Source organism: Zonotrichia albicollis, chromosome 15 (genome assembly GCF_047830755.1).
Source record: "Zonotrichia albicollis isolate bZonAlb1 chromosome 15, bZonAlb1.hap1, whole genome shotgun sequence".
NCBI lineage: Eukaryota > Metazoa > Chordata > Aves > Passeriformes > Passerellidae > Zonotrichia > Zonotrichia albicollis.
The window spans coordinates 6140148-6163961 of NC_133833.1; the positions used below are offsets into that span (position 1 = coordinate 6140148).

At 43.2% G+C, this 23814-nt stretch overlaps 1 protein-coding gene across 2 annotated transcripts; it reads right to left on the reverse strand.

Annotated features, from left to right (window-relative positions):
- Positions 1-485: 485 nt before the first annotated feature.
- On the reverse strand, positions 486-22668 carry G3BP1 (G3BP stress granule assembly factor 1). Of its 2 annotated transcripts, none has more exons than XM_005483684.4 (12): positions 22509-22668; positions 11554-11667; positions 10329-10410; positions 9777-9950; positions 8891-8981; positions 8334-8427; positions 7764-7968; positions 7232-7333; positions 6732-6843; positions 6262-6387; positions 6044-6153; positions 486-5302 (listed from the first exon to the last, which is right to left on the reverse strand). In XM_005483684.4, the coding sequence occupies exons 2-12, from the start codon at positions 11646-11648 to the stop codon at positions 5096-5098; spliced, it is 1398 nt and encodes a 465-aa protein (XP_005483741.1). In that variant the 5' UTR covers positions 11649-11667; positions 22509-22668; the 3' UTR covers positions 486-5095. The 2 variants fall into 2 exon arrangements, with proteins under 2 accessions (XP_005483741.1, XP_005483740.1); XM_005483683.4 differs by having other exon boundaries at positions 6044-6174.
- Positions 22669-23814: the final 1146 nt, after the last annotated feature.

Consider the following 23814-nt stretch of genomic DNA (forward strand, 5'->3'; position numbering starts at 1 on the left):
CAAGGTCAGAGTGTTTTCCTTCTTTAATCTTATCAAGATCTCAGAAGCAGTGACATTAAATTGACCCAAGTCTGATCAACTTTTCAGCATAGGAAAAAGGAGCAGTTGCTCTTAACAGGACAAAACTGATCTCCCTTTAACTTCACATGAGCATCTTTAAAACAATGAAAGAGCTGCATATGCAGCTGTTTTCACTTTCTTCTTTGCAAGGTGGGTGCTGAAATATCCACATCTCATAGGAGATAATCAGAAAACTATTCAGAGTAAGAATCCCTGGAGTTAATGTAAGAAGGAGGAAAGAAGTGGGCAATGCAAGTGCTCTCTGAGTACCTCTACTGGTTCATTTAGACAAGCTGAAAAAAGAATGGAAAAGTCAGTGCTTTTTAATTTTCATGCTACTCTCCCTTCAAGAACAAAGGAGGCAGGTGAGAAATACAAAATATAGTTGTGTTTAAAACATAAGAGGTAAGATTTTTCAAAATGAATAAATCAGCTTAATCATTAAGTACTTACATATCTTCTCCCTACCCACCTTAAAAAGGGATGTCCCTGTATTTTCTGTATGAATTTACTATATATACATATGTATAAATCTATACATACACAAAATGGGTATGGCCTTACACTCCATTTAAGGATATTTTGCTACATGGGTCAGAGTGCAAAGCAATTGCTTCCTTCAAATCAGTATTTTTACATCATGAAGACATAAACCTGTAACTTAGACAATTTGCATGACCACACAGCCACAGTGGCAAATTATTTTTCTGGCTTGTAAAAAAAAATTTTAAAACAGAAGTTCTATTTCAGCAGTTTGAAGATGGAATGTAAAGTTTCTGCTGTTAAATGTATATAAAATATATTTATTGAATCATACATTCATGCTGATTCCAATAAAAAAAATTAAAGATTTTTCTGAAATTTCTCTCCATGGATTTTGTACTGCTGGTTGCTCCACACAGCAGCTGGGAACACAAAGAAAAATGTATTTCATGTACTATTTTGCAAGCTAGGACATTATTTACGTATAGCTTTAAAATTCTTCAGTAGATGGAGTGACCTTGGTGCAAACACCCAAAACGACATTTCAGAATGCAGGACTCACACTGAATCACAAAGATGGTCAAAATAAAGTGTTTTTCTTTCCACTGTCAGATGCTTTGTCAAGTTTGAAATATTACCAGTGGAACAGCAGGTCCCTCTTGGCTTGGCGAATGGCATTTTGTGACAGGAAATAGAAAGGCAGGATCCTGCCCTTCAAATTTATTCTAAGAACATGCCATTACTCTAAAAACTATAAGTGATGATGGAATTTAAAAGAATTTTATTCAGTTTCATGTGTCATAACTAAAAGGTTTTAATGGACCAACTTTCCTCATTCTTCCATATAACACTCAAATAAGGATAATGATCTTAGTGTTGGGAAACAAAATCAGTGAGGGAATTCCTTCTTCCCACAGCACACACAGCTTACAACTTTACAGTGTGTGCTCCTATCCTGAAAAAAACCCTTGTAATAGAGCAAAAACAGTTCAAAAATATGCCCTTCTAGGACGTGCAGAATAAGCAGCTGCAGAGATCAACTCTGGATCCTCGTACCTGCATGCAGAATCATCCTTTTCACCATGCACAGTGAACTCCCAGGTCTCAAGGGCATCTCTGCCCTGTGGCACCAGAGGGAAGTTGCTCAGATTGAAGTCAGAGCTCACTGTTACCACACAGGCTGTTGTCTACCTCCAGAGTAAATCCTCTCTGCCAAGCTCACCACTTGCACACTCACCTGTATGGTGGGCACCCAGCAACACCAGAGCTTCAGTCTGAGCAAATTTAAAGAAAAATAAAAAAAAAAAAGGGCCCTGCAGAGCAAGGAAGTGATCCCAGTCTGAATCCTGAAATGCAGAACCAACATCTGCATGCCCAAACACACAGATCTCAGTTCAGCTTTACAAAACAGCCCCACACAAGTCTGCTGGTGCATCCCAGTACTGCAGATGTGCTCAAGGAGTAACCTAAATTCTTAATTGTGCAATGCTCTTGAAGGAAGGCAGCAAGGGCAGTTCATGGCTTCCAGTTCTGGTCTGGGTGCCAAGAAACACCCCTGCAAGTGAAACGTCCTCATTTCTGTCTTAACCTATTAAGATCAGGCAGAAGAGGCCAGATCACACCAGTCATACATGAAACACTCTCTGTACTCTCAGAAGGGCAGATCAAGGTATTTTGACCATGAAGGCTATTCCAGATCTGTCCATGAGGCTGTGATGGGTGCAGAAGTCTTACAGCTCTAGACAGCTCTTCTTCAGTTGCCAACTCCCTGCAGAGCACTGGGACACCAAGAGCACTTCAGTGCCACCCCCTCCTTGTCTTGACTGGAGGCACTAGAAAGGAGACACCAACAGTCTGATGCATTTCAGACTGCAGTATTTGGTTCCTAGAAAGAGCTGGACTACCTTGGTTATTATTAGCCTCCTTGGAGCTCATGCAGCCCACTGAGGCAAATCAAATCGTGGTTTCTTCATAGTCATCCTCAAGAATGTATGGAAAGGACTGGAGGCCTTAGACAAGAGATACTGAGGTTTTAACAGTACAGCAAGGCAGAAAGCAGAAGGGGCTGGAGGCTACATAAAGCCTAAACATCAAAATCAACGTGCAACATCTTACAGCAAGTCTCTTCAGAGGACTTTGTTATTAGTGAGTACCAGAGCCACCAAAATGCAAATACCAAGAGTCATTCTGTAACATAACTTTCTTTTTGAAAGTGTTTCTTTACAAGACATTCCCACAGAATTTTACGTAAATATTTTATTTGCCTGTCATCTTGGGACAAGAACATGACTTTCTGGGTCAACATATTGAGTATGATTCATATGAGAACAAGCACACACTTCACCCTTTAAAATTCTTTACTGACACTCTTCTTTCAAATCAGACAGCAATGAGCCAGAACTGTCCAGCTCCCACTACAGAAATGGGGGTTCAAGCTTATGGATGCTTTTGCAGATTTGGTTAAGAGCTATAAAAGCTTCTGTTAAAAGCACTTTGATAAGTCTGAAGTGCAACCTGTTACTGCAGTCTTCGGATTCAACGTCAAGAACAGTAGAAACCCAACAAAGGGGGAAAAAAACATCACAAACAACAAGGACAGGGTTCAGTAAAAGATCTCCATTGCATACTTTCACCTCACAGGCATTCCTGATAGGAAAAATGCAGACAGCTTTTGTTTTTTAAAAAAATACCAGTTACTACCACAAGAGGAAGCAGCAGAATTTCCCAAAATGCTGGCTGTGAGAGCACAGCACAGCTCACACTCCCCCAGTTCACTAAGGTATCACATCTCCAGGTACAGATGGTGGGCAGGCCAATCTGACACAGGTGTAAGGAGGGAAGGGACAAACAGTGTAACAAATGCAAAGAGAAAAATAAAACAGAAACCAACACTTCAGCAACATTTAGTACAACCAGTTTCAACCAATAAATCTGGCAGAGGAAAAGGCCAAACATGACTGTTGGGGACAGGTAATACTGAGGGCAGCTCTGCTCCAGAGCTTACAGCAAGCACAGGTCAGGAGATGATACACTGCATATGCACAGTCATTATAGTCATAAACCAAGAAACATGGAAACACTGACACCTGACACAGATTAGCCAACTTCCTACACAGCTTTACTGTGCTACCAAGAGACCTGGAGGTCCAGTGGAGACACAAATCCACCATTTTTATCCAGATGTTTAACACCAGCCATTACAGAAATACTGCTTTGTGCAGCACCATCTTACAGGATCTCTTGGTCTGAAATTACCCAGTTTTGTATTTTATTTTCAGTTTCATCTTCTTCCAGAGGCAGTGGAGTGTTCAACATCTTAACACCCGGACAGACAAGCACCTTCCATACTTCTGACAAAAATTCCTTCTTATCCACTTCAGGTCTGAAGCAAGGAATGAAGTACTGCAAAAATAATTATTACTTTACAGCAGTTGGAAATGTAAAGGATGTGACAGAGGTATTTCTGCTTTGCTTGTAATTTTGCAATAGTTACAACAGGACCTGCCCAGCTTCAAGTTCAAGTTATTAACTTCTGCATCCAAGAAGTATTTGTTTTCAATAATTTAAATGCAAAGTGATGCACAGAAGGTATTAAGAGCTTTAGCTACAACCACCTCTACCGTGTAAACCTAGTGACTGAAGAGCCTCTTCCCCTTGGACAAACTCCAAAATACTCTTGACTTGATAAAGCAAATCTAGACCTTTTTTATTTTATTTTTTTAAACAATTTGCCAAAACTGGAATGAGAGATAAATAGAAGGCACAACAATTTTGCTTTTTTTTATACAAATACAAACTAAACATGAAAAAAACTCCCTATTTCAATAAAAAATTTCACAAGTTCAGGAAAAGTGTTTGAAGAGTCAAGTTCTAGACATTTAAAACCTATCCCACAATCCAAAATTTCAAAGTGGTAAAACAGTAGTTCGAATTCCTTGCTGTGATCATGTATCAAAAGGAAAAGAGATTCTACGGATACCCATTATTCCACTTTTACAGCGCCACAGAAAGGTGAAAGTCAATTTTTTTCAAGTGGCAATGTCTCCAGACCGGAGGATGTTCATATGACCCTCAAAGAAACACCAAGAGTTTTGCTTTTCTGCCCTTGGAATACTTGCCAAGAACTAGGTTTTCCTACAGGCTCTTGAATGCATGCACGTGAAATATTATTCCGCTGACTGCACCCAAATTCATTAGAAAGAGGGGAGGAAAAAAAAATAAAAGAAAAAAGAAAGACATTCCTTAGGAAAAACCACTGGTACCAAAAAAAAACCAAAAATCAGTCCGTAAGTTTGAGGTGAAGAAGAAAATTCAGTTCTTTGCTTTTTAAAATCCACTTTTCCTAAAACGTTGTTCCACAAAGCTGGAATCTGGGACAAGGACTAGAAAAAAATAAATCACAGAACCATAACACAAACAAAAAGGGGCCAAAATAGTATCAAACGTAGCAGTCTATAACAGGCTAGGGCCACATTCCAAGATACCCAAGGCTGAAATTCACAAATCTGCAGGAAAAAGGGTTTGCGCCATCACGTCAACATCCACGATGAATTCACTGGCGTTGCCCGATCCCCCTTCCAGCTCCAAATCCTGGCTTCTGGGACATTCCTCCACGAGGAGGCCCTCGAATCCCACCTCCCAGCCCCCCACGAGTGCCTCCAGGTCCACGGGGTCTGTTATCTCTGCGGTCACCCTCCCTGGCAGCTCGTGTTTTCTTCTCCTCCACGTTCAGGCGCACCTCTCCCCTGAACATGATGGGCTGCAACAGAAGCACAGAAGGTGCTGTCATTAATGGGTCACCAGGAGCTCTTCAAGGTCAAGCAGATTCCTGCAACTTTGTCTCATATCCTCCTCTCCATGAAAGACTGAAGGGTCTTAGGATTACCTACTAAACAATGGCAATAGCAAAACCATGTATCCAATCTTGGGGCTTTTGTAGAAAAAATAAAGATCTGAAGGAGTGACCCTTGAAAAGCCATCTCAGGCTTACCATTGAACATTCTGATGGGTTTCAGAAAAGCTCCCTGCATGGCTATGAGGGTGCATCCAGAGTCCCTGCCTACCACAGCAGGCAGGCAGGCACGGACACACATTCTGCATTAGCAATCACTGCTGACAGGCTGAGCAGGTATCTCCTGCCTTTGTTAGCAAAATTCTTTTCAGTGTGCACACCAATACAGCTTCTTCCTTTCAGCCTCTGACAAACAAGATTCTACTTGTCCATAGAATCAGACTCTCTCTACCTTGTCCTTCTAAAAGCTGTTTATACACTTCCTGTGTTCAGCAATCTCCCACTAGAAAAAGGCTCTGTAATGAGCTCCTACAAGCTACTTCAATGACAAAGACTGCACAAATCTTGGTAACAGGAGGGAAAAACATCACATCTACTTTAATATGCTCAAAAAAATCTAAAGGTATCAAGCACATTCTCTTCCTGTTAAGCTGAAAAACACTGTCTGTTGTCAACAGACTGAAAACCACTGCCTGGAAATTTATTTACCCTGTTGCTAAGGATCTTCTGAACAGGCTCAGGATCATCAAACACCACAAACCCAAAATTAGGGAGCTTTCCACCACTGTTGATGCGGAGTTCAACAACATTGCCATAGCCTGCAAGAGAAAAGCCAAGTTCTTGGGTCATACATTAGAATGCTCTGTTGGCCACGCCCATGGCTGCAACCCCCACCCCCTCAGAGAGCAGCAAAGAACCCAACTTACTTTGGAAAAAGTCTTTAAGTTCAGATTTATCCACATCGTGGGGAAGGTTCCCAACAAACAGCTGATGACTGTCTGGGTATCTCACAATCCGCCTGGTTTCCACATCACCTTGTTCACCCTCGCGAACTTGAACAGAAAAGCAAAACTGATTTTAGAAAAGTCAACAAACAGAAAAAACAAACAGAACAAGAACAAACAGAAAAACAAACCATGGTCAGAATTATCACCATCAGAAAGAATAGACAATTCACACTGTCCATCCATTCCAAAACAAGGAATGCAGTCTACACTAGCAAGTGCGTAATGATTTGCTTTTTAATCACCTGGCTGAGGCCAAGCTTGAATTTTTACTTGAGTAAAAATCATTTGCTTAGTGGCAAAAATAATGATATTTTAAAAGCTTTAAATATCACATTGCTTCCCCAAAACTTTTAAGCAACAGAAACCAGCTTCTTAGCAGCTTCTCTTACTTGGCCTAGGACCCCGCTGAGGTGGGATGCTCGTTCGCTGCTCCCTCACTCGCTGATCCCTCTGAGGTCTCTGAGGGGGGGTCTGGGATTCAGGCTTTGCCTCAGGGCGGGGCTGCACAAATTCAAAAAGGAGTGGACAGTTGAGAGTCAGAAATACCAGCACATTCAGCTTTTAAGAGCTCACTATCAAGTTTGTAATAAAAAAATAAAGGAAAAGGTAATAGTTTCTTCCACCTGTGACTAAAACACATGTTAGCTCATGTTGGCTTATATGCTAAAAGCAAGCAGCATTCCCATGAACACTCCCTGTTTTCCTCCATGAGAAACAATTAATTCTCAACCCAAAACCCAAAGAATAACATCTTCATAAAGTCTACCAGGAATCACAGAATGCTAAAGTCTTTGGGGCCTGGGAAGTCAAATCAGAAGCAAGCAGATTTCACTCTTTTTCCCCGTCAGCCAGTTTAGCACTTAAACTTCTCCAGGTGCTGGATTCCTACCTGTGAGACCGGTACTTTCACAACATGAGGTGGTATTCCTGATACTGGGACAGCCCCACTGGGAGGAAGGTTCTTGCTGGTTACTGATGCCCAGGAAAATGTCTTAAAAAAACAAAAAAAAAAAAAAAAAAAAAAGAGAATGATATTAACAACATCTCCATCTGAAATTTATTACTGACAGGACAGCTAACAGACACAGGATACCAGGAACAAATTTTAACTTGTACTTGAAAATCAAGAGCCAGCCAATAGCAGTTTCCCCAATTTCCTTCAAATTATTTAAATTCAAAAGACTCAGTGCAATGACAATGGAGAGTTGAAACGGGACACAGCAGTGGCCCAACACCAAACACCAAGTACCACATCAAGGTTAACCAAAGTATTGGATTCCTGAACCCAAATCTGTCCACTTTACCTTCCTTAACACTGAGAAGTGACAAAAATCCCCAGGTAAAAATAAAGCTGTGTAAATAGACAGGAGAGCCACACTGATGAAACCACATCAGAGAAAAGAGAGATCCACAGTCATTACCCTGGAGTCCTCTTGCACTGCAGGAGCTGGATCAGCAGGAGCTGGAGAAGGACTCTTTTCCACAGTCTCTTCTGGAGCAGATTCCTCTAATACTGGCTCAGACTTTTCTTCCTGCACCTCTGGTTCAGGTTCCTGTTCAGGCTCTGCCTCTGGCTCAGGCTCTGCCTCTGCAGCTGTCTCTTCCAGGTGCTCCTCGATGTCATTGCTGTTACACAGCAGCACAAAAAACAGGAAAAAGAGGTGGTATTGTATTTATTCTATTACTGGTGATAAGCAGTGCTACTTATGCAATACAGAAGTCAGGCTCATGACATATGAGAGGAAGAACAAGGCCAAATAAGGCCACATTGCACAAGGATGCACATTTTGCATTGGTACACTATGAAGCAGCAAAACAAAAAATCCAGAGTCTCCATGTTCAGTCTAACAGCATTTTAATTTCAGCTGATCAATAAACAGAATTTTTTGACTGTCAGAAGAAAACTATTAATAGCAATAAATTCATGTGACCTGTTCTACAAGCAGCCTGTCCCACAGAATGCCTGACTTCATCTATAAATATATTATTACCTGACAGCCTGCTCATAATAAGCACCACTATCATCAGGAACAGCCTCAGGTGTCTGCTGTCTTTCCTCAGGTTCCTCCCCTTCCTCCTCTGATTCTAAATAAGGTTAGAAAAGAAAAAAAAAACCCACACATCTTTAGTAAGAGGCTCAAACACAAGTCACTTATCACAAAATACAGGTGAAGTTTCTGCCAAAGAACACACAAGAAGCATTTTTGAAATGTGACATGAAACAGACATTTCTGTATATTTCCACTATAGTTTTGGTTATTCAGTTTTGACCAAGGCTAAAAAACATGCTCCAAATACTTCAGAGAACAAGATTTATAATCTACAAATCTGACTCCAACTGCCAAAATAAGTCTTACAGTTCTTGTAATAGAAACAGATTATGTCAGAAAAATAATCATCTGCATGTCACAACTCCTTGGTGGACCGTAAAGAACCACAGGCAAGGAAAAAAACCTACAAGCACATGAAATCTAATCTGGGAATAGAATGTTGATATAGATCCAGAACCAAACACCAACAGAACCATCCAAATATTTCTGCTGCTTACCCTCTGGAGGCTCAGTATCAGAGTCCCCAAAAACCTCGTCCTGGTAGCGGAAGATATCGTTGTGGACATAGAACTTGTTTGCAACAGAGCCCTAAGAGCAAATCAAAGGGAAGAACTGAATCAATTACAACAATTCAGTAATGAAGAAATTGAAATAATGTGAAAACAAGAAAGGTTTGAGCAAACTGTCCTTCCTACAAGATTAATCCAAATTTGCCTCTTTTAAGAAAATGTTATGTGGGGCAGGAAAACAAGAAACTAAAAACACATCACTCCTAATAAGTTAGGTATGGATGGAACAAAGAAAAAAAATTTTTGAAGTGCTTTTAATTCCAATAGCTCACAACACTAAAGAAGTGTAATTGACAACTTCCTGGTGGTCAAAGTATCAATTTTTATCTCCAAGTCATACTGTCAAACAGAGTGATCTTGCAACACTCATTTTTCACTATCATTTTCATTTCTGTGAACTGCTTTGTTAAAAAAGTCTATTTAAAAATGCCACTTCAAATGCTAAGTCAGCACTTAATGAACAAGAAAATCTGGAACCCGTATTTTCAAAGTGACAGGAAGCATTTCCCTCTTTCTACTACCTCTTTTTCAGTAAAAAAAACAGTTGCTAGGATAGCAAATCAAAGACAATATAATTTTAATATGCTTAAAAAAAAAAAAAAGTGTTGCACTAACCTAAGAGTCCAAAGTCAGGATATTTATAACTGATTGCAATATCCAAGGTCAATGTACAACCACACAGAAGTAGTGTGATTCCTAAAGGAATTTTCAGAACATAACTGCTGAATTTTGTGGCAAGTAACCTTCCTAGCCTAACCCTTGAGAGTGCATCCCTGCAGGCAGAGCTCAGCAGTGGAGGCAGCAGCACACCCACCTCAGGAGCGAGCACGAAGGTCTGCATGAACCTGCGCACGGGCTGCATGTTGTTGGAGAGCTCCCCCATCACCTGCACCACCACGCCGTCGTTGAGGGTGGCGTGGGCGTCCACGTGACGGATCTTTGTGTGGCAATCCTTGAAGTTTAGTGACAGCACCTTCTTGTGGATATCCTAGGAAAGAATGGTACATGTGGGTTTTGCTGCAGAAGCTATTTCTGCTAAGTAAGCAGGTTTCAGAGAAAGAAAAATCATAAAAACTGGTTTAAGATACATTCCCTAACTCTGGAGAGAGAGATTGGCAGGATGCTTGTTAAGTTTGCTTTGCAAGCCATTTTACATTATAAGCTTTCTATGAAGGAAGCACATTTTGCCTAACTACTGCTGTCTATAGTCAAGAGGGTTTTTTCCTCCCCATTTTGTTTTCCTTTTTTTACAGGAAGCACTTGAACAGTGTGTGGGGGTGAATCACAGCTGGATACATTTCTCTTCTCAACCACAAAGGTGACAAAATAGAAGGAAAGAACAAGTTTCTTATTTAAAAGTTCTTACAGATTGCCCATAGACTGCGTCAGCTGGTTTTCCATTGGAATCCAAGCCACCATGGACATAGGAAGAGTTCTTTCCATAAAACCTGTTGGAAAGAAATATTTTAATGCCAAGCTTTCCTTTGTAAGAACATTGAGCCTCTACATTAGAGTGCAGTACAAATAATTCACTTTTAAGTAAGTTTCCTGTCTGAATCACCAGAATAAAGCCACAAAATTTCATAATCCTGTTACTACTAATCAGGGGGTGGGGGGAAATCAAAGTTTTCTAATGTAAGCTGTAACATTCAGGTGTGTCAGAGACCCAGGCACCAACAACCAAAACCAAAGCCTCATGAGAGCTCATGATCCAATCCCATTATCCTCTTTCTGCATGAGGTCTCCAAAACAACACCCTGAACATCCTGGATGCTGAAGGCTCCCCCTCAAGTTCTGATTTCTAGCTTGAGCAAGGAGCAATAGGACTGTTCTGCTCTCCTACAGTAAAATAAGTATTGCAGGTCAATCTTCCATTCTGGAACTGAGAGGTTACCACCTGAAACACCCCAAGCACCATGGCACTGCACTCTGCCAGCAGATAAAAGACTGGAATGGATTCCATGGCACAGAGTCAACTGCCCCTGACCCACAGGGATGGTGGAGAAACTCTGAGTAACTGTTCCTGAGACTGGATGGGGGGAAGTTGTCAGAAACTTTATCAAAACACAACAAAATGAAGTGTCTCTTCATAAACAGGACTAGTTTCAGAAGGATACCTGTCACACCAAACAGGACTGATTTGTTTAGATAATAGATTATAGTCTGCTGCATATCCACAATTTCATGACTTTCCTTTAAGAGCGAGCTGGTGTGACTCCCAAGAGAGACCAGCAGACATGCACAAAGCTTATTCAATCTTTCCTTCTAGTGAGAGGGCATTTTATCAACCCAAAAACTACAGAAATACTCAACTAAGTGGTATTTCTCCAACTTCACTTCACACTGATTACAAGCAGAAGTGGCAAGCAGCATTTCAGCAAGAACCAGAACTCAGATATTTAAAGAATTCCTGTAATCTTTATTATCCATCTTTTAACCCAGCTGAACAAAACCAAAAGTAAACGATGCTTAGCAGTTTAAGTGACCAAATTCAGCAAGCTAAGACACAGTAATAAGATCATTCACCAATTTTAACACACAAGTTAAGAAATTCATGCAGAAAACCAGTTCCAAGTGCAGCAGAGCTTTACCTGTGCAAATAGTCAGGTGCTTGGTTCAGCAGGGTATAGTACTGCCTCACAAACTCCCGCCCGACCAGCAGGGGACTTGGCTTCTCCATCACCATTTCTTTGGTCAACTGAAAACTATGGGAAAAAAAACAAAAGCTCCATAAACCATGAGCATTTCAAATGGCTGTTCTCATCCTGATTGCATAAGGCACCTAATCACAGTGGAAAGCACGCACCAGGACTGTTTTACCCTGTAAGCAGTTTAAGCAATGTGTTTTCAGTGTCATCAGAGTTTTGGTGCCAGGGAGAGGATTCCTGGGTACCAAACCAGAGGTGGGAGAGGCTGCATGGCCAAGGCAGGTCACCTCATAACCTGCCAGTAGCTAAGCATCCCACATATCCTCAGGAAAAAGCAGGTGGCAAGCAAGCAAGGTTCTTCAAGAGGATTTGCTAAGTGGCTAAGACATTTACAGTCAATCCAAATTCTACTTACCTCACTTGACTTCACAATCAGAATTAAAAGTCAGATGTTCTCAGGCAAAGCCTGTGCTACTGTATTAAGGGCATTTTTAGAAGGTCAGAATAAGTCCAATCTATTTTTATCAGCAGCACAGCACTACTTGCTGTGAGTGTCAAGCACTCTGCAGGAATATTAGATTATATTAAAATTATTATGCTACAAACTAACACATACTGCTCTTCTGCTTCCACCAATCTCAACAAGTCATTTCTCACTTAAATTCAGACCACCAGTCAAGTGAACATCAGCACTCATGCCCAGGGACAAATCCATCTGGGTACTTCTACCTACCTTCCATGGAGCTGTGAGTTACAAAAATAAAGTATTTGCAGGCTGGTTACACATTACAGGTATCTTCAGCCCAAACCAGAGCACATTCCTTTTTTATTAAATACTGAAACACCGTTCAAACTCATTCAAAATAGTTTTTTAAACTCACAGGGATAAACACCAATAGCAGGGCATGTTCTTAGTACCAAATACAGAACCTACAGCAGATTTTCTGCTTCACACTCAGTTTGCTAAGCCCCCACTCTCTACTGATTGGTGCAACTCTCTCCTTCATTACAGAGCCCTTTTCCCAACCACATGGTATTCAAACTCCATATGCACATCCTCCAGGTGTGACAAGCATGTCAAAACTGACACTACTCAGCTGAGCCCTCTAAAAAGCACTTCAGTAATCATTGATTACTTATCTGCTTTTATTTAATACTGTTAACTATAAACAGTGACAAGAAATGGTGGCATCAACAAGTGGGGGAAAGGCCAGACTGGGTCACAGCCAGAACACAGAATGGGGGGAAAAAAGGAAGCCAAACTAAGTAGTCTTTTAGCATAGAATGATCCAGAAGGAGTCTGCAAAAGCTCGTGCCAAGCCAAGCATGTCTCAGGACAAGTTTTCCCTTGTCACTATACCCAAGAGCATCCCATATCCTGGAAAAACTGAGTTGCCCACAACTTATGCTTCAAACATAGCAAAAGGGAAAGAAAAAGAGTGGCTTTCCCACCTGGCTGTACTCAGCCCTGTCCCAGATCTTAAATGTTTGATACTCGCTGTATTTAGTGAATTTCAGAGAATTTGTTCTTTAGACACCAAAAAAACTGACAAGAGAGCAGAGCTTCAGAAGACAGGACCAGGCTGGTGTTAATTGCAAACACAATGTACACAGAACTGCAAAGGAAATCACAACCCCACTGCTGGATGGACCAGGAATGCAAAACAGAAGCTTTAAACCCCAGAGATGAATGTACTTAGGAAGATGCCATGGGAGCTGGTTCTGTGGGTAAAGCCAAGTCCAAATGAACCTGGCAAACTTCATCTATCTCAGTCAATGGTCAAACACCCAACACATGGTAATCTATGGACAAGGCAATGTTTAGCCACACTGTCAGAACACCCAGGTAACAGATCTGAGGATGTGATCACACCCAAGCTCCCAGCAGGGGCCAGAACGCACTGCAATCAGCTTTGCTGCAGGCATGCAGCTAAGACTCAAGGCAGAAGACACAACAGCAGAGCCATAATTTTGTACACACTGAGGTGTTTTGCTCTGCTTCTAATACAATGACACGTTACCATCTTTTCAAGTCTAGACTAAGTGAGAAATCTCCCCATTCTATTTTGAAGCACACTTTTCTCTAGGTTTAAACACAGCAAGAAAGCTATGGTGAGCTCCAGAAGAGGTGTCCATGAACTCCCTCTCTTTCACCAGGATATGTGCCTATCACCATCACACAAAGAAATGTTACCTACATCATAATGTGCTGAAAAAAAGACTAAATATAACCTAGAACTTAAAGAGGCTTTTCAAAACATTCAAAGCTTTCAGCTGTTAGAGAACTTTCAAGAGTTAACCATGCAGAAAGGAAGAAAGAGTCCATGGCTGGGTCTGGCCTGCAGGAAATGCTCAGATTCTGCAAACCACTTTCATTTCAGGAAGGTTCTACTATCTGTGGTTTTGCAGAAGCCTCTGAACTCAAAATGTAATGTATTACAGATACAGATGTCCAACACCCACAGCACAGTCTGAGGTGACAAAAACCTCCAAGAGATGAACTCTTGCCTTCTACAGCACGTTAAATGAGATCCCCATAAAATGTTATCAGACAGGAAGGGAACCCAGCAAAGGTAAAGTGCAGCTAAGTGGTAACTACCACTGCTGACTTCCTCATCCCACTGTGTTTCCTCCTGAGTACCTGTGAAGCTCTAGAAGGAGCAGGCCAGGCCTAAAGCAGTGGGAACAGAAATGGCAGAGTGACATGACCTGCACTTTTAGCTCCAGTCAGCTTAACTGACAAGGCAGGATTTCTCTGCTGCACAACAGAAAAGAAATTAAAAATTTGCAGCCAGGAAGCCAGTCCCACCACACACCACATCATCATTTGGAAAATGACAGGAGGCACACTTAATTTCTTTGTGAAAGTCGTTTCCCTGGAATTCAAGCTTATTTCTACAAATGTAAATAGGCAGGTTTTCTATTCAGTTCTGATAAATGATGAATTGGGCTCTTCTGAGAATTATTTTCAAGTGCTTCCTAGAACACCAATGTACAAAGCCTGACATTCTCACATTATGGCAAAATCCTCCTGTAGCACTCAAAGTTTAACAGCTGATTCACCAACAGCTCTTTCACATTTCTGATCTTCAGTGAAAGCCCTCACCCACATTAACCCACAGACACATCATCTTCTGTGCTGGTCTCAAAAAACACTGGAAGTGAAGTGGCTTGATTAGGTCTGTCATACTTACATGCTTAAAAATATGCATAAAAAACTTCCCTTCTGCTAAGGGTGAAAAATCTACCAGAACTAACTCTTACCATGAAAAGAGGAATTGCTGAGTGCCCAGTTGTTCTCAAACAGATCTGAAAAGAAATGGGAAAGACCTACACGACCTAATCAGAGGACAACAATCTGCTTTTACTGCTGCTGCACCTGCTGCTACGTTGCCAGCTGCCATCTGCTCCTGTTCTCCAGCCAGCACAACCTGAATGGTGGAAGCCAAGCATCTCCTCAGAGAGCATTTGCTCCCTACCACTCATGAGCAATTTACTACTCCACTATTCCCTGATCCAAAAAAACTGCTAATACTTCATACTACATTTTCATTGCACAGCACATAATAGCACCAAATGTTTGAACTGTCACTGTGCTACTCCTGATAAAAGCTTATCCACACATTTTCCTGTCAATTGACATAATGATGAAAGGGTGAAAATTGACAGGAAAAGCCGAAAATCTGATTATTTAAGATTCATTCATAATCATGCATTCATATTATCCCATATGTAAAACAAATTGGATAAATCCAATTTTAACAAGTACACTATAACAATTCTTCAGCATAACTGAGCCCCTTCCTTAAGCCAAGGACTTAGAGGAAGACAAATACCTCCTTTACAGTGGTTATCACCTGGCTGATGGAAAATTCCACCATCTGTCACAATGCTCCCACTTGGCAGAAAATCAATGTCAGGCACTGAATTTCTGAAATAGTGTTATGTAAATTAGAGCCATTTATGTAAATTCCACATTAGCAAATTCAGATTTAGGCCCACAAAACCTATTAGGATATTAGTGTTCAGAAAAATGGATTCAGCACTCACATCTAGCATGGGTTATTAATTTTCTTACCAAACTGCAACATGGTGAAAGCAAACTGATCACTGCTGTCCCAACTCAATTTGTTTGGGGTTTTTGTGGATTTGGGTTTTTAAAAAAATTTCAAATCAGGCAAGTTTAGCCTGAATGTTGCTTCTATTGGACTTCCTACACAACAGAAGTGTGTGTTATGCTCATCACAGGATGTTGGGGCTCCAGTCCCAAGACCCAGGCAAAAGCCCCTGGGCCTGATGTAAGAAGCCAAAGGAACAAAACCCAAACTTCACTTCCCAAAGAGTGTGGCAATTTTCAACTTCTGTTAAGAAAAAGAAGTTAGAACTAACAAGAAGACAAATTAAAATTGAATCATAATCTCAACAGGCTCTGATGTGTTTTTAACATTAGCCTCATTTCTTTGTTCTCTGCCATCTTTAATTACATTTTTTTGACTTGCATTTTAATACAAGGAACCTTCTCAAGAAACCCAAAGTTCCTACAATGCATTCTTGTTCTGAGAGGAATATTATGCACAGGTCACCCCTTCTCCTTTGGCTGCTCACATCTGAACTCCACTCCTTCCACCTCTACAAACTGGTGGAGTTCACAGGGTGCCAAAACATAATTTCAGATTATCAAACTTTCCACACAACCACACTCCCTCATTTTGGTATCAGTGAATTCCTTAACTTAAAAAGGCTTTTTGGAAATTGAAGAAACAGCAGGAGAAGCTTACAGAGAAAAGAGGGGTCTGTATCCAAGCACAACATAACACAAATGTGGCAAACAGCAATTTTGCAGGAAATTAAAGGTCTGGTCAATAGTTAATGGGATTGCATAATTAAGTGTCATTTGGGATTTCTCCAAGTTGCTTAGCAACAGGTGAGCATGCTCAAAGCCACAAACCATTTATTTAGATGGAATAACCAGCTCTAGAAGCAGTTACTGCTGCTGTTATGGACAAAAAAAATTAAAGTAATGGAAGAAAACGCCAGCAGGCCTCAAAGAGGGATAATATAGACAAAGTTTAACTACAAAACAACAAATACAGTTAATTCCAACTCTCCATACATTTTACATGACTGGCATCTGCTCTGCTGCTGACTAAGCAATAAAAGAAAAAAACCATGAGGCTGGTACCTGTGTGAACCATGACACAAAATATTACAGTGAACAAGCTAAACTTGCACCCCATGGCAAATTCCAGGGCCCATCTCAGCTGGGGATTTATATCATCACACCAGCTTGCTCTCAAGTAGAAGAGTGATAAGTAAATGTGTATTTAAAACACAAAGACTGCAGATCCACTGAGATACCCTTATTTCAATACAGCCCTAACTAGCCAAGGGCAACAAAGACACCAAAAACAATCCAGTTGTTGACCTGAGCTTAAATTATAGAGAGCTGAAAATGCACCTCAAATAAGCAGGCAGATGAAGTCCCAAAACACTAATCTGCTTTAAAAAATAGGTCTCATTACTTGCCTCCCACTGGATGCACAATGTCACTGGGACAGAGTCCCAGCAGCACAGCCTGTATTTCACACAAACCATTGCAGCTGCCTACCTGTAACCAGCTCATCTTTTCTGCCTTTTGACAGATTCAGAGGCAAAGCATTCAGTGTGGAGGAAGTTATCTTAAGTCAGCACTATTCCACAGGAGCCAGAGTCAGTGGAAGCTCAATGATGGGATGAGTTATGCAATAAATAAATATTTGAGGATCAAACTGGGACAAGTTGTGAAGTTAGTGGCATTCAATTCTTACTGGCATCTCCAGGAAACACAGAGTCTGTAAGGTGAATGCATTCACCAGGAACTTCCAGAAGCAGGCAGTGAATGAAGTGTCACACATATCATGCAGACAGAGGAGCCTTTAATAACCTTCCACACACCTAATAAAATGTGGATCTAGACTGTCAAATTTAGCACAGTTATTTCTCCTTTCACTTGTGACTCATCTCCACTGTATGACCCACACAACCTATAAAGACAGGCAGTGCCTACATTCATAAGATACTTGAGGTGTTACAGGGAACTAGAACCTAAAAAAATGATGATTTTTCTCAGGCAATCAGTTTTCTCTGTGCTGAATTACCCAGATACAGCAGAAAAGCAGAGCAATACCTGAGCCCCTTCTGAGATACACTGACATGGGACTCTCTAGAAAAGCCATGTATCACACCAACACATGGATAAGAAAAATTAAGTTAGAAGCTTAACTATTTTCTAATCAAATCATCCACTCAAACAAAATTTAGGCAAAATAAAAAGAAGTTTTCATCACAAGATTAAGAAATAATTCAGAATTACATTCAGCACTGCCCATGCTAGTACCAAACCCCTCTGCTTGCCAGTGGCAGATGGGAAGCCTTACTCAGCAGCAATGCACAGCCCTTCAAACACTGGCAGAATACAAATAAACAAGGCAGCAATTGCTGAGGAGCTGTCAGGGTAGAAGTCTGCCTGTGTTTTTGCTAACAAACCTAAGTGTGATCCACAAGTTGATGGATATGGTGGAGTCTGCCATTTCTTAGAAAAAATTCAGCACTTGTGTTTTTCAGCTCTACCAAGGAAGAAAGAGACAAACTGAAGATTTCTAATGTTTTCAGTCAATCTAAAAGAAAAGAGAGAATTTTGGAGAAATGTTATTTCCAGGGCATTAAGCTGAAAAGCAGATTAAAAACACAAAGATCACCTGAAGTGTAACTCAGGGTACCTGATATCAGCAAACCCCTACAGTAAGGGATGAACATTCATCTGGGTAAGGAAAATGATCCCAAACACTATTCCTGTGGCTAAGAGCATAAAGCTCCAAAGACAAACAGCAAATCAGGTCCTGCTTACAAGAGAAGGGGAAAAAATCTAACCCAGAAGAATCCTAAAAACCTGCCATTAAAACTAAGTGATACAGTAAGAAATTTTTAACAAGGTGTTTGACTTTTCTCTTCCTCCCTAAAAACATTTTGCCTCCCCTTCCACACCCTAGTATGGTGTGGGTTTGAGGGTTTTTCCCTTCCTTTTTAAAGCTGTTTCACCTGGCTTCCAAGTTTCTACTTGATACCAATCTTCACTTCTATTCAGCAGTTACCTGCTGTAACATTAAACTGAAGTGATTTGTCCTGAGCCTAAGGAGCAACACTTCATATCCTCACAAAAAGAGAGTTCTGTTGCATTTAACACTACAAAAAAACATGTGGCCCTTGTGATTTGACAGAAGACAAAAAGGAACTCAGATTTTGTGTTTAAGTGGAAAAAGAAATTCCACAAAAAGGAACACAAAATCCAAGTTCTCTGAAAACTCAAGGCCTTGAGAATTCCCAGAAATATTCCTACATATTTAATAATCCTAAAATCAGATTATCCTAAATGAGGTCTCCAGTGTGGGGGAAGGATTTGCCTTTCTAACTGAACTTATTTTAACCTCATTGACCCCTCAGTTAGAAGCAATATTTTTCTCCAAAATCACATTTTAAACACATAAATTTCATCCTGAAGGGCAGTAGGATAGTGCTGCATGGTTTGTTTACTTTTTCTTTAGTAAGAAATAAGTCAGCTTTCTGCCTCTACTGCTCTCCAGATCACTTCATGATAAAGCAGCTACTTAGACCCTGTGATTTTGCCATTAGAACAGGTTTTGTTTTGACATCCAAGAGCTGCTCCAACATCTCGATGAAGTTGGCAGCAGGTCCAGTCATCTTCTCTTAGGTCTGCAAATTTTCCATTTGGCTCCAGTGCAGCTTCTTAAAGTAAAAAAGCAAAAGTTACTCATCAGCAGTCAGAAGAGGCAGATCAGAACCCTGAGCTACACCAACACTACAGTGAAATTTAAGCTTAATGCCACTCAGATTAGAACCACCAAGATTAAGATTCAAAATATTTTCTGCATGCCAAGCAACAGAGAACTGTAAAGAGAATCAACTCTTTCACCCCAATCTGCATAGGTCACAGAAGAGGCTTAAACCTGATGTATCAGCTGTATCCTGGCACTCAGGACTGCCCCATGCCAGCACTGTTACATTAAAAACAGAACAGAGCCAGCCCTGCAGCAGGCAGGGAACAGCACAGGGCAGAGCAGGTGGAAATGGAAGGTGGGCAGTGCAGAGCAGAGCTGCACGTTTGCTCAGCAAGGAGTCAGGTTCAGCAGGGATCACTCCTACATAACTGACAGCAGCCAGGTCCTGCTCTCAAAGCTGCTCTGCACCAGCCACGGCCTCCTGGAAGAGCTCCAGACTTAATATAGCAAAGCTGGGACCTCAAGCCAGCACAACGCACTGCCTGCAAAGTTGAAGGATTCTTTTACAGTACCTGAGGATCACACTTCTGGTTTTCTGTCTAATTACTCAATGAGGTAGCTTAAGGTTATCAAGTCTACTAGTAGGTACCCCAGGAAATCAAATAACTACTTCAACTCAGCAGATTTTATATAAGCACCTATAAAAAAATAATAAAAATCACCCAGTCTTCTAGAGCAAACTATCACTTTTGGTTTGTTCCAGGCAGAGCAGGCTACAGCCAGCACAGCAACCAGCACCACCCTGCTGAAGTCCTGCTCTGCTTGGATTTCCTCCTTCATTCTTCAGTCATCATCCCTGTCAGACAAAAAGGCCCAGGTGCAAATATTAAAAACTAGAATAGTGTTTTCTAATTCTAACAGGCCATTTATGCCAACCTCATGAGTGCTCTCTCATCAGGTCCTACTGTTTTGAACAGAAACACCAAGATGTACTTAAAGGAACATCACCTTCGCTTTATCTCCCTTTCAGTAGTGTTGCTCTGTATGTTTGCCTTACAATTTGCAATGTGAAAAATAAAGGTCTGAAACAAAGAATTTGCTGTTTCATTGAGTGCCTAAAGACTCTGTTTAAAATTCAGGTGTTCAAACTCCATCAGATGAGCTGAACTCTACTGATGCTGTGGTGCCAGCACCAAAGGGAGCAGCAGAGCAGTGGTCCTGCCATCACAGCACAAACAAATCCTTTTGTTGTTTCTCAGGCTGCAAATACAAAGATTTCCAACAGAAATCCTGATGGGCTTGGCACACACTGACTAAGTCCTCTCCACCAGGTTTTCTTCTTTCATTTTAATTATGCTTTCCTACCTTCAACTTAAGGAGTCAACATTTAACACAACCTAGCACAAAAAAAAGGGCAAATTCACCCCAGTCAGGAACTGGGGCCTCTCTTTACTTCCTGATGTACACAAGCCTAAGGTTTTTTAAAATACCTATATTTATAAAATTCTTATATATATTTGCAAAGGTTCCAGCATTGATTTTTCCTAACAGACTTTGTACAATTACACTTTCTAGCAGATTTCAGTAGTGCCTTTCAGGCAAACCAGTCCCTGCAACACGTGATGCTGTCAAAAAGGTCGTGAGATTTCCATCACAAAGATAAGGATGTAAGACTTCAAGCACGTGAACACTTCCAGCCAACCTTCAAATTAGCTACATATACCATCCACTAAAACAAAAAAGCTAGACTCACAACTTTACATTGTTATATATGCTGACTGAAGCACCCCAGGAAAGGTGAGTTCAGTTCACAGGATGAGAAGATGCTGCCATGAACATCATGGAAGCATCACAGAGCTATCTAGAAAAATGGTTTGGCTTATTCTTTACAGACAGAGAATAAGAAAAGTGAAAATTTGGTCGAAGGGAAAAATACCAGGAAAGGTATAAAATGCAGTTTTTGTCTGTCAACTTCTGCACTTCCCTCTATGACATCATTTTAACAAGCTTTGTTAGCTAAAAAAAAAAAAAATCCAACACACCCCTCGCCACGTTTGATTTATGGCATCTGGAAGCATCAGCTTCCAAAGCTTGATAGCAGTGTCCAGATTTCCTAAATCTGTCACTCCTGGCTGTGAGAGCAGGGGCTTGCCAAAAATAGCACACACTGGAAACATGGCGGCGTGCTGCAAATGCTGCTTTCCCCCGGTGGTGGAACAAAAAAATCCTTTTTTTGGTAAAGATTACTTATTCTATTCATGCAAGCCTTAACACAGAAGGTTACCAGGTAAGCCCGCAGAGAATGAGGAATGCCGTAGAACACCCAGATCCACACTGGGAGCGACTGGAAGATGTATGGAAACCTTTTCTCTGGGCTTTCTCCAGCACGTTCATCTGGGGCCTTACAGGATGCTGGAAAGTCTCATTACAAGCACGACTTCGCATTTAAATCTTAGCCTAATCTCGGATTCAGCCAAGGTCATGCGGTAAAGCAGGTTAAGATCCACGCTCTCCTGTTGGAATTTTAACTTCCTTCACCCATAAAGTTACAGCAAGGGAGGCACCCCGAGCTGATACCCAGGTCCGGACCGTGCGAGCAGCCAGCGCTGCCCCTCCATCCGCAGCCACAGCTCCCCCTGAACCGGGAACACCTCGGCCTTGGGGTGGGCTCCTCCCCGGCCCCACCTGCCCACAACAAAACCCAAAAGCGGAGAGCGAAAAAGCCTCCGAGCCTGGAAAGGCGAGAACAAAGCTCGACCCGCACCCCTCGCCTCGCACAATGCGGGCCCGCGAGCAGCTGCTCCCCCGCCGCCCCCCTGCCCCGCACCGCTCCCGCCGGCAGCTCCGAGGCCGCCGCGGCACCGGGAGCTCGGCCGAAGGCTGCGGAGTCCGCGGGGGCCGCGCGGCCGCGGGTCGGGCGGGAGGGCGCCGGCGCCCGCCACAAAGCGCCGCGGGGAGCGGGCGGGATGAGGGGGAGGGGGGCGCCAGCAGCGCCGTCCCGCACGGCCCGCGGCCTACTGAGAGCCGGGGGCGCCGCGGAGCCGGGGCGGTGCGTGCGGCCCGCGGTCCCCCCGGGAAAGGCGCGGCCGCGCCGGTGTCTCCCCGTGCCCCCCATCCCCTCACCTGCGGGCAGAGCGGGACGGGAGCGGAGGCGCCGCTTCACCACAGGGCCCGGCGGACGAGAAGCGCCTCACGCAGCGGCGTGCTCTGCCGCCGGCTACATATATCCGGCGCGCAGCCTACCCCAGCGGGCGCGGCCCAGCCAGTCAGAGAGCGGCGCTCGACCTCGCTCGGATGCCGGTTGGCTCACAGCCGCGAGGAGGCGGGCGGAGAGCTGAGGGGCAGCTCAGCCAGCCAACCATGCGGCAGGGCTCCGCGGGGCGGGGAGAGTGATTGACAGACGGGTGAACCAATGGGCGGAAGGCGATTGCTGATAGATTTGCCCTTTGGCCAATGGGACGACGCTCCCCGCGCCAGCAGGCGCGCAAGGGGGCGCGCGCCGGACGCCGCAGTGTGGTTGAGCCGCACTGCAGCGCCCTTGAGAAGGTGGTGGTAAACCCCGTTATAGATGGGGCGGGCCCCGCGGGGCACAGTGACCAATGGGAGGGCGCGCTCGGCAATGACGGACACTTCCCCGCCGTGGCTCTTAAAGGGGCAGGCGGCCACCACGCGGGGCGGCGTCCCGGGCTCCGCAGCGCTCCCTGCTGGAGGGAGGGAGCGGGCGCTAACATGGCGGCGGGCGCCATGAGGGGGCTGAGGGGGGAATCAGGGCCCGGCCCCCGCGGCCGAGCGCTGCGGACTCCCAGGCAGTGGCTGCCCACTTTGGCTGTGTCTCCACAGGCTGCTTGGGGCTCACCTGTCCCACGCACCTGAGAGAAACCCCCAGTGCGGGTGGGCAGAAGGAGCTGCTCGCCCCAAGGCGCCTCCACCACACCCAGCCCGGCCGCTCATGCCAAGCTGACGGTGGTGGTCACCGGTGATCACTGACCCCTGCCCATCCCGGGAGGCTCACCCAGCTCTGCTTTTTCCTTACAGCTTCTGAGCAAAGCCAACTCAGCATCATCTGCCCCAGAGGAAAGGCAAGCAGCAGCATATTCTAACACACCTACAAAGAAGGAGAAAGGCCTGGAAGTTCTCAGATCCTCTGTCTCACCAGCAGGTGCTGGTCCAGGGACCCCAGCAAGCAGCAGGGAATGGGAGCAGGCAGTGAGCCAGAGCTAAGCAGCTTCCAGGCTGCCATAGCTTTCCATTTGTTTGTGTCACATCCCATCCCACACGTATCTATGACATGAAGCACTCGGAGATGGATTTCACCCTATAAAAATGACTTCCTGCCCACCACCACATCCCTGAGCGCTGCCTAAACCCCTTCCTGCCATGCCTGGCAGTAAGGGATACAGACAGGATTGGCATGAGGCCACCCTCAGCA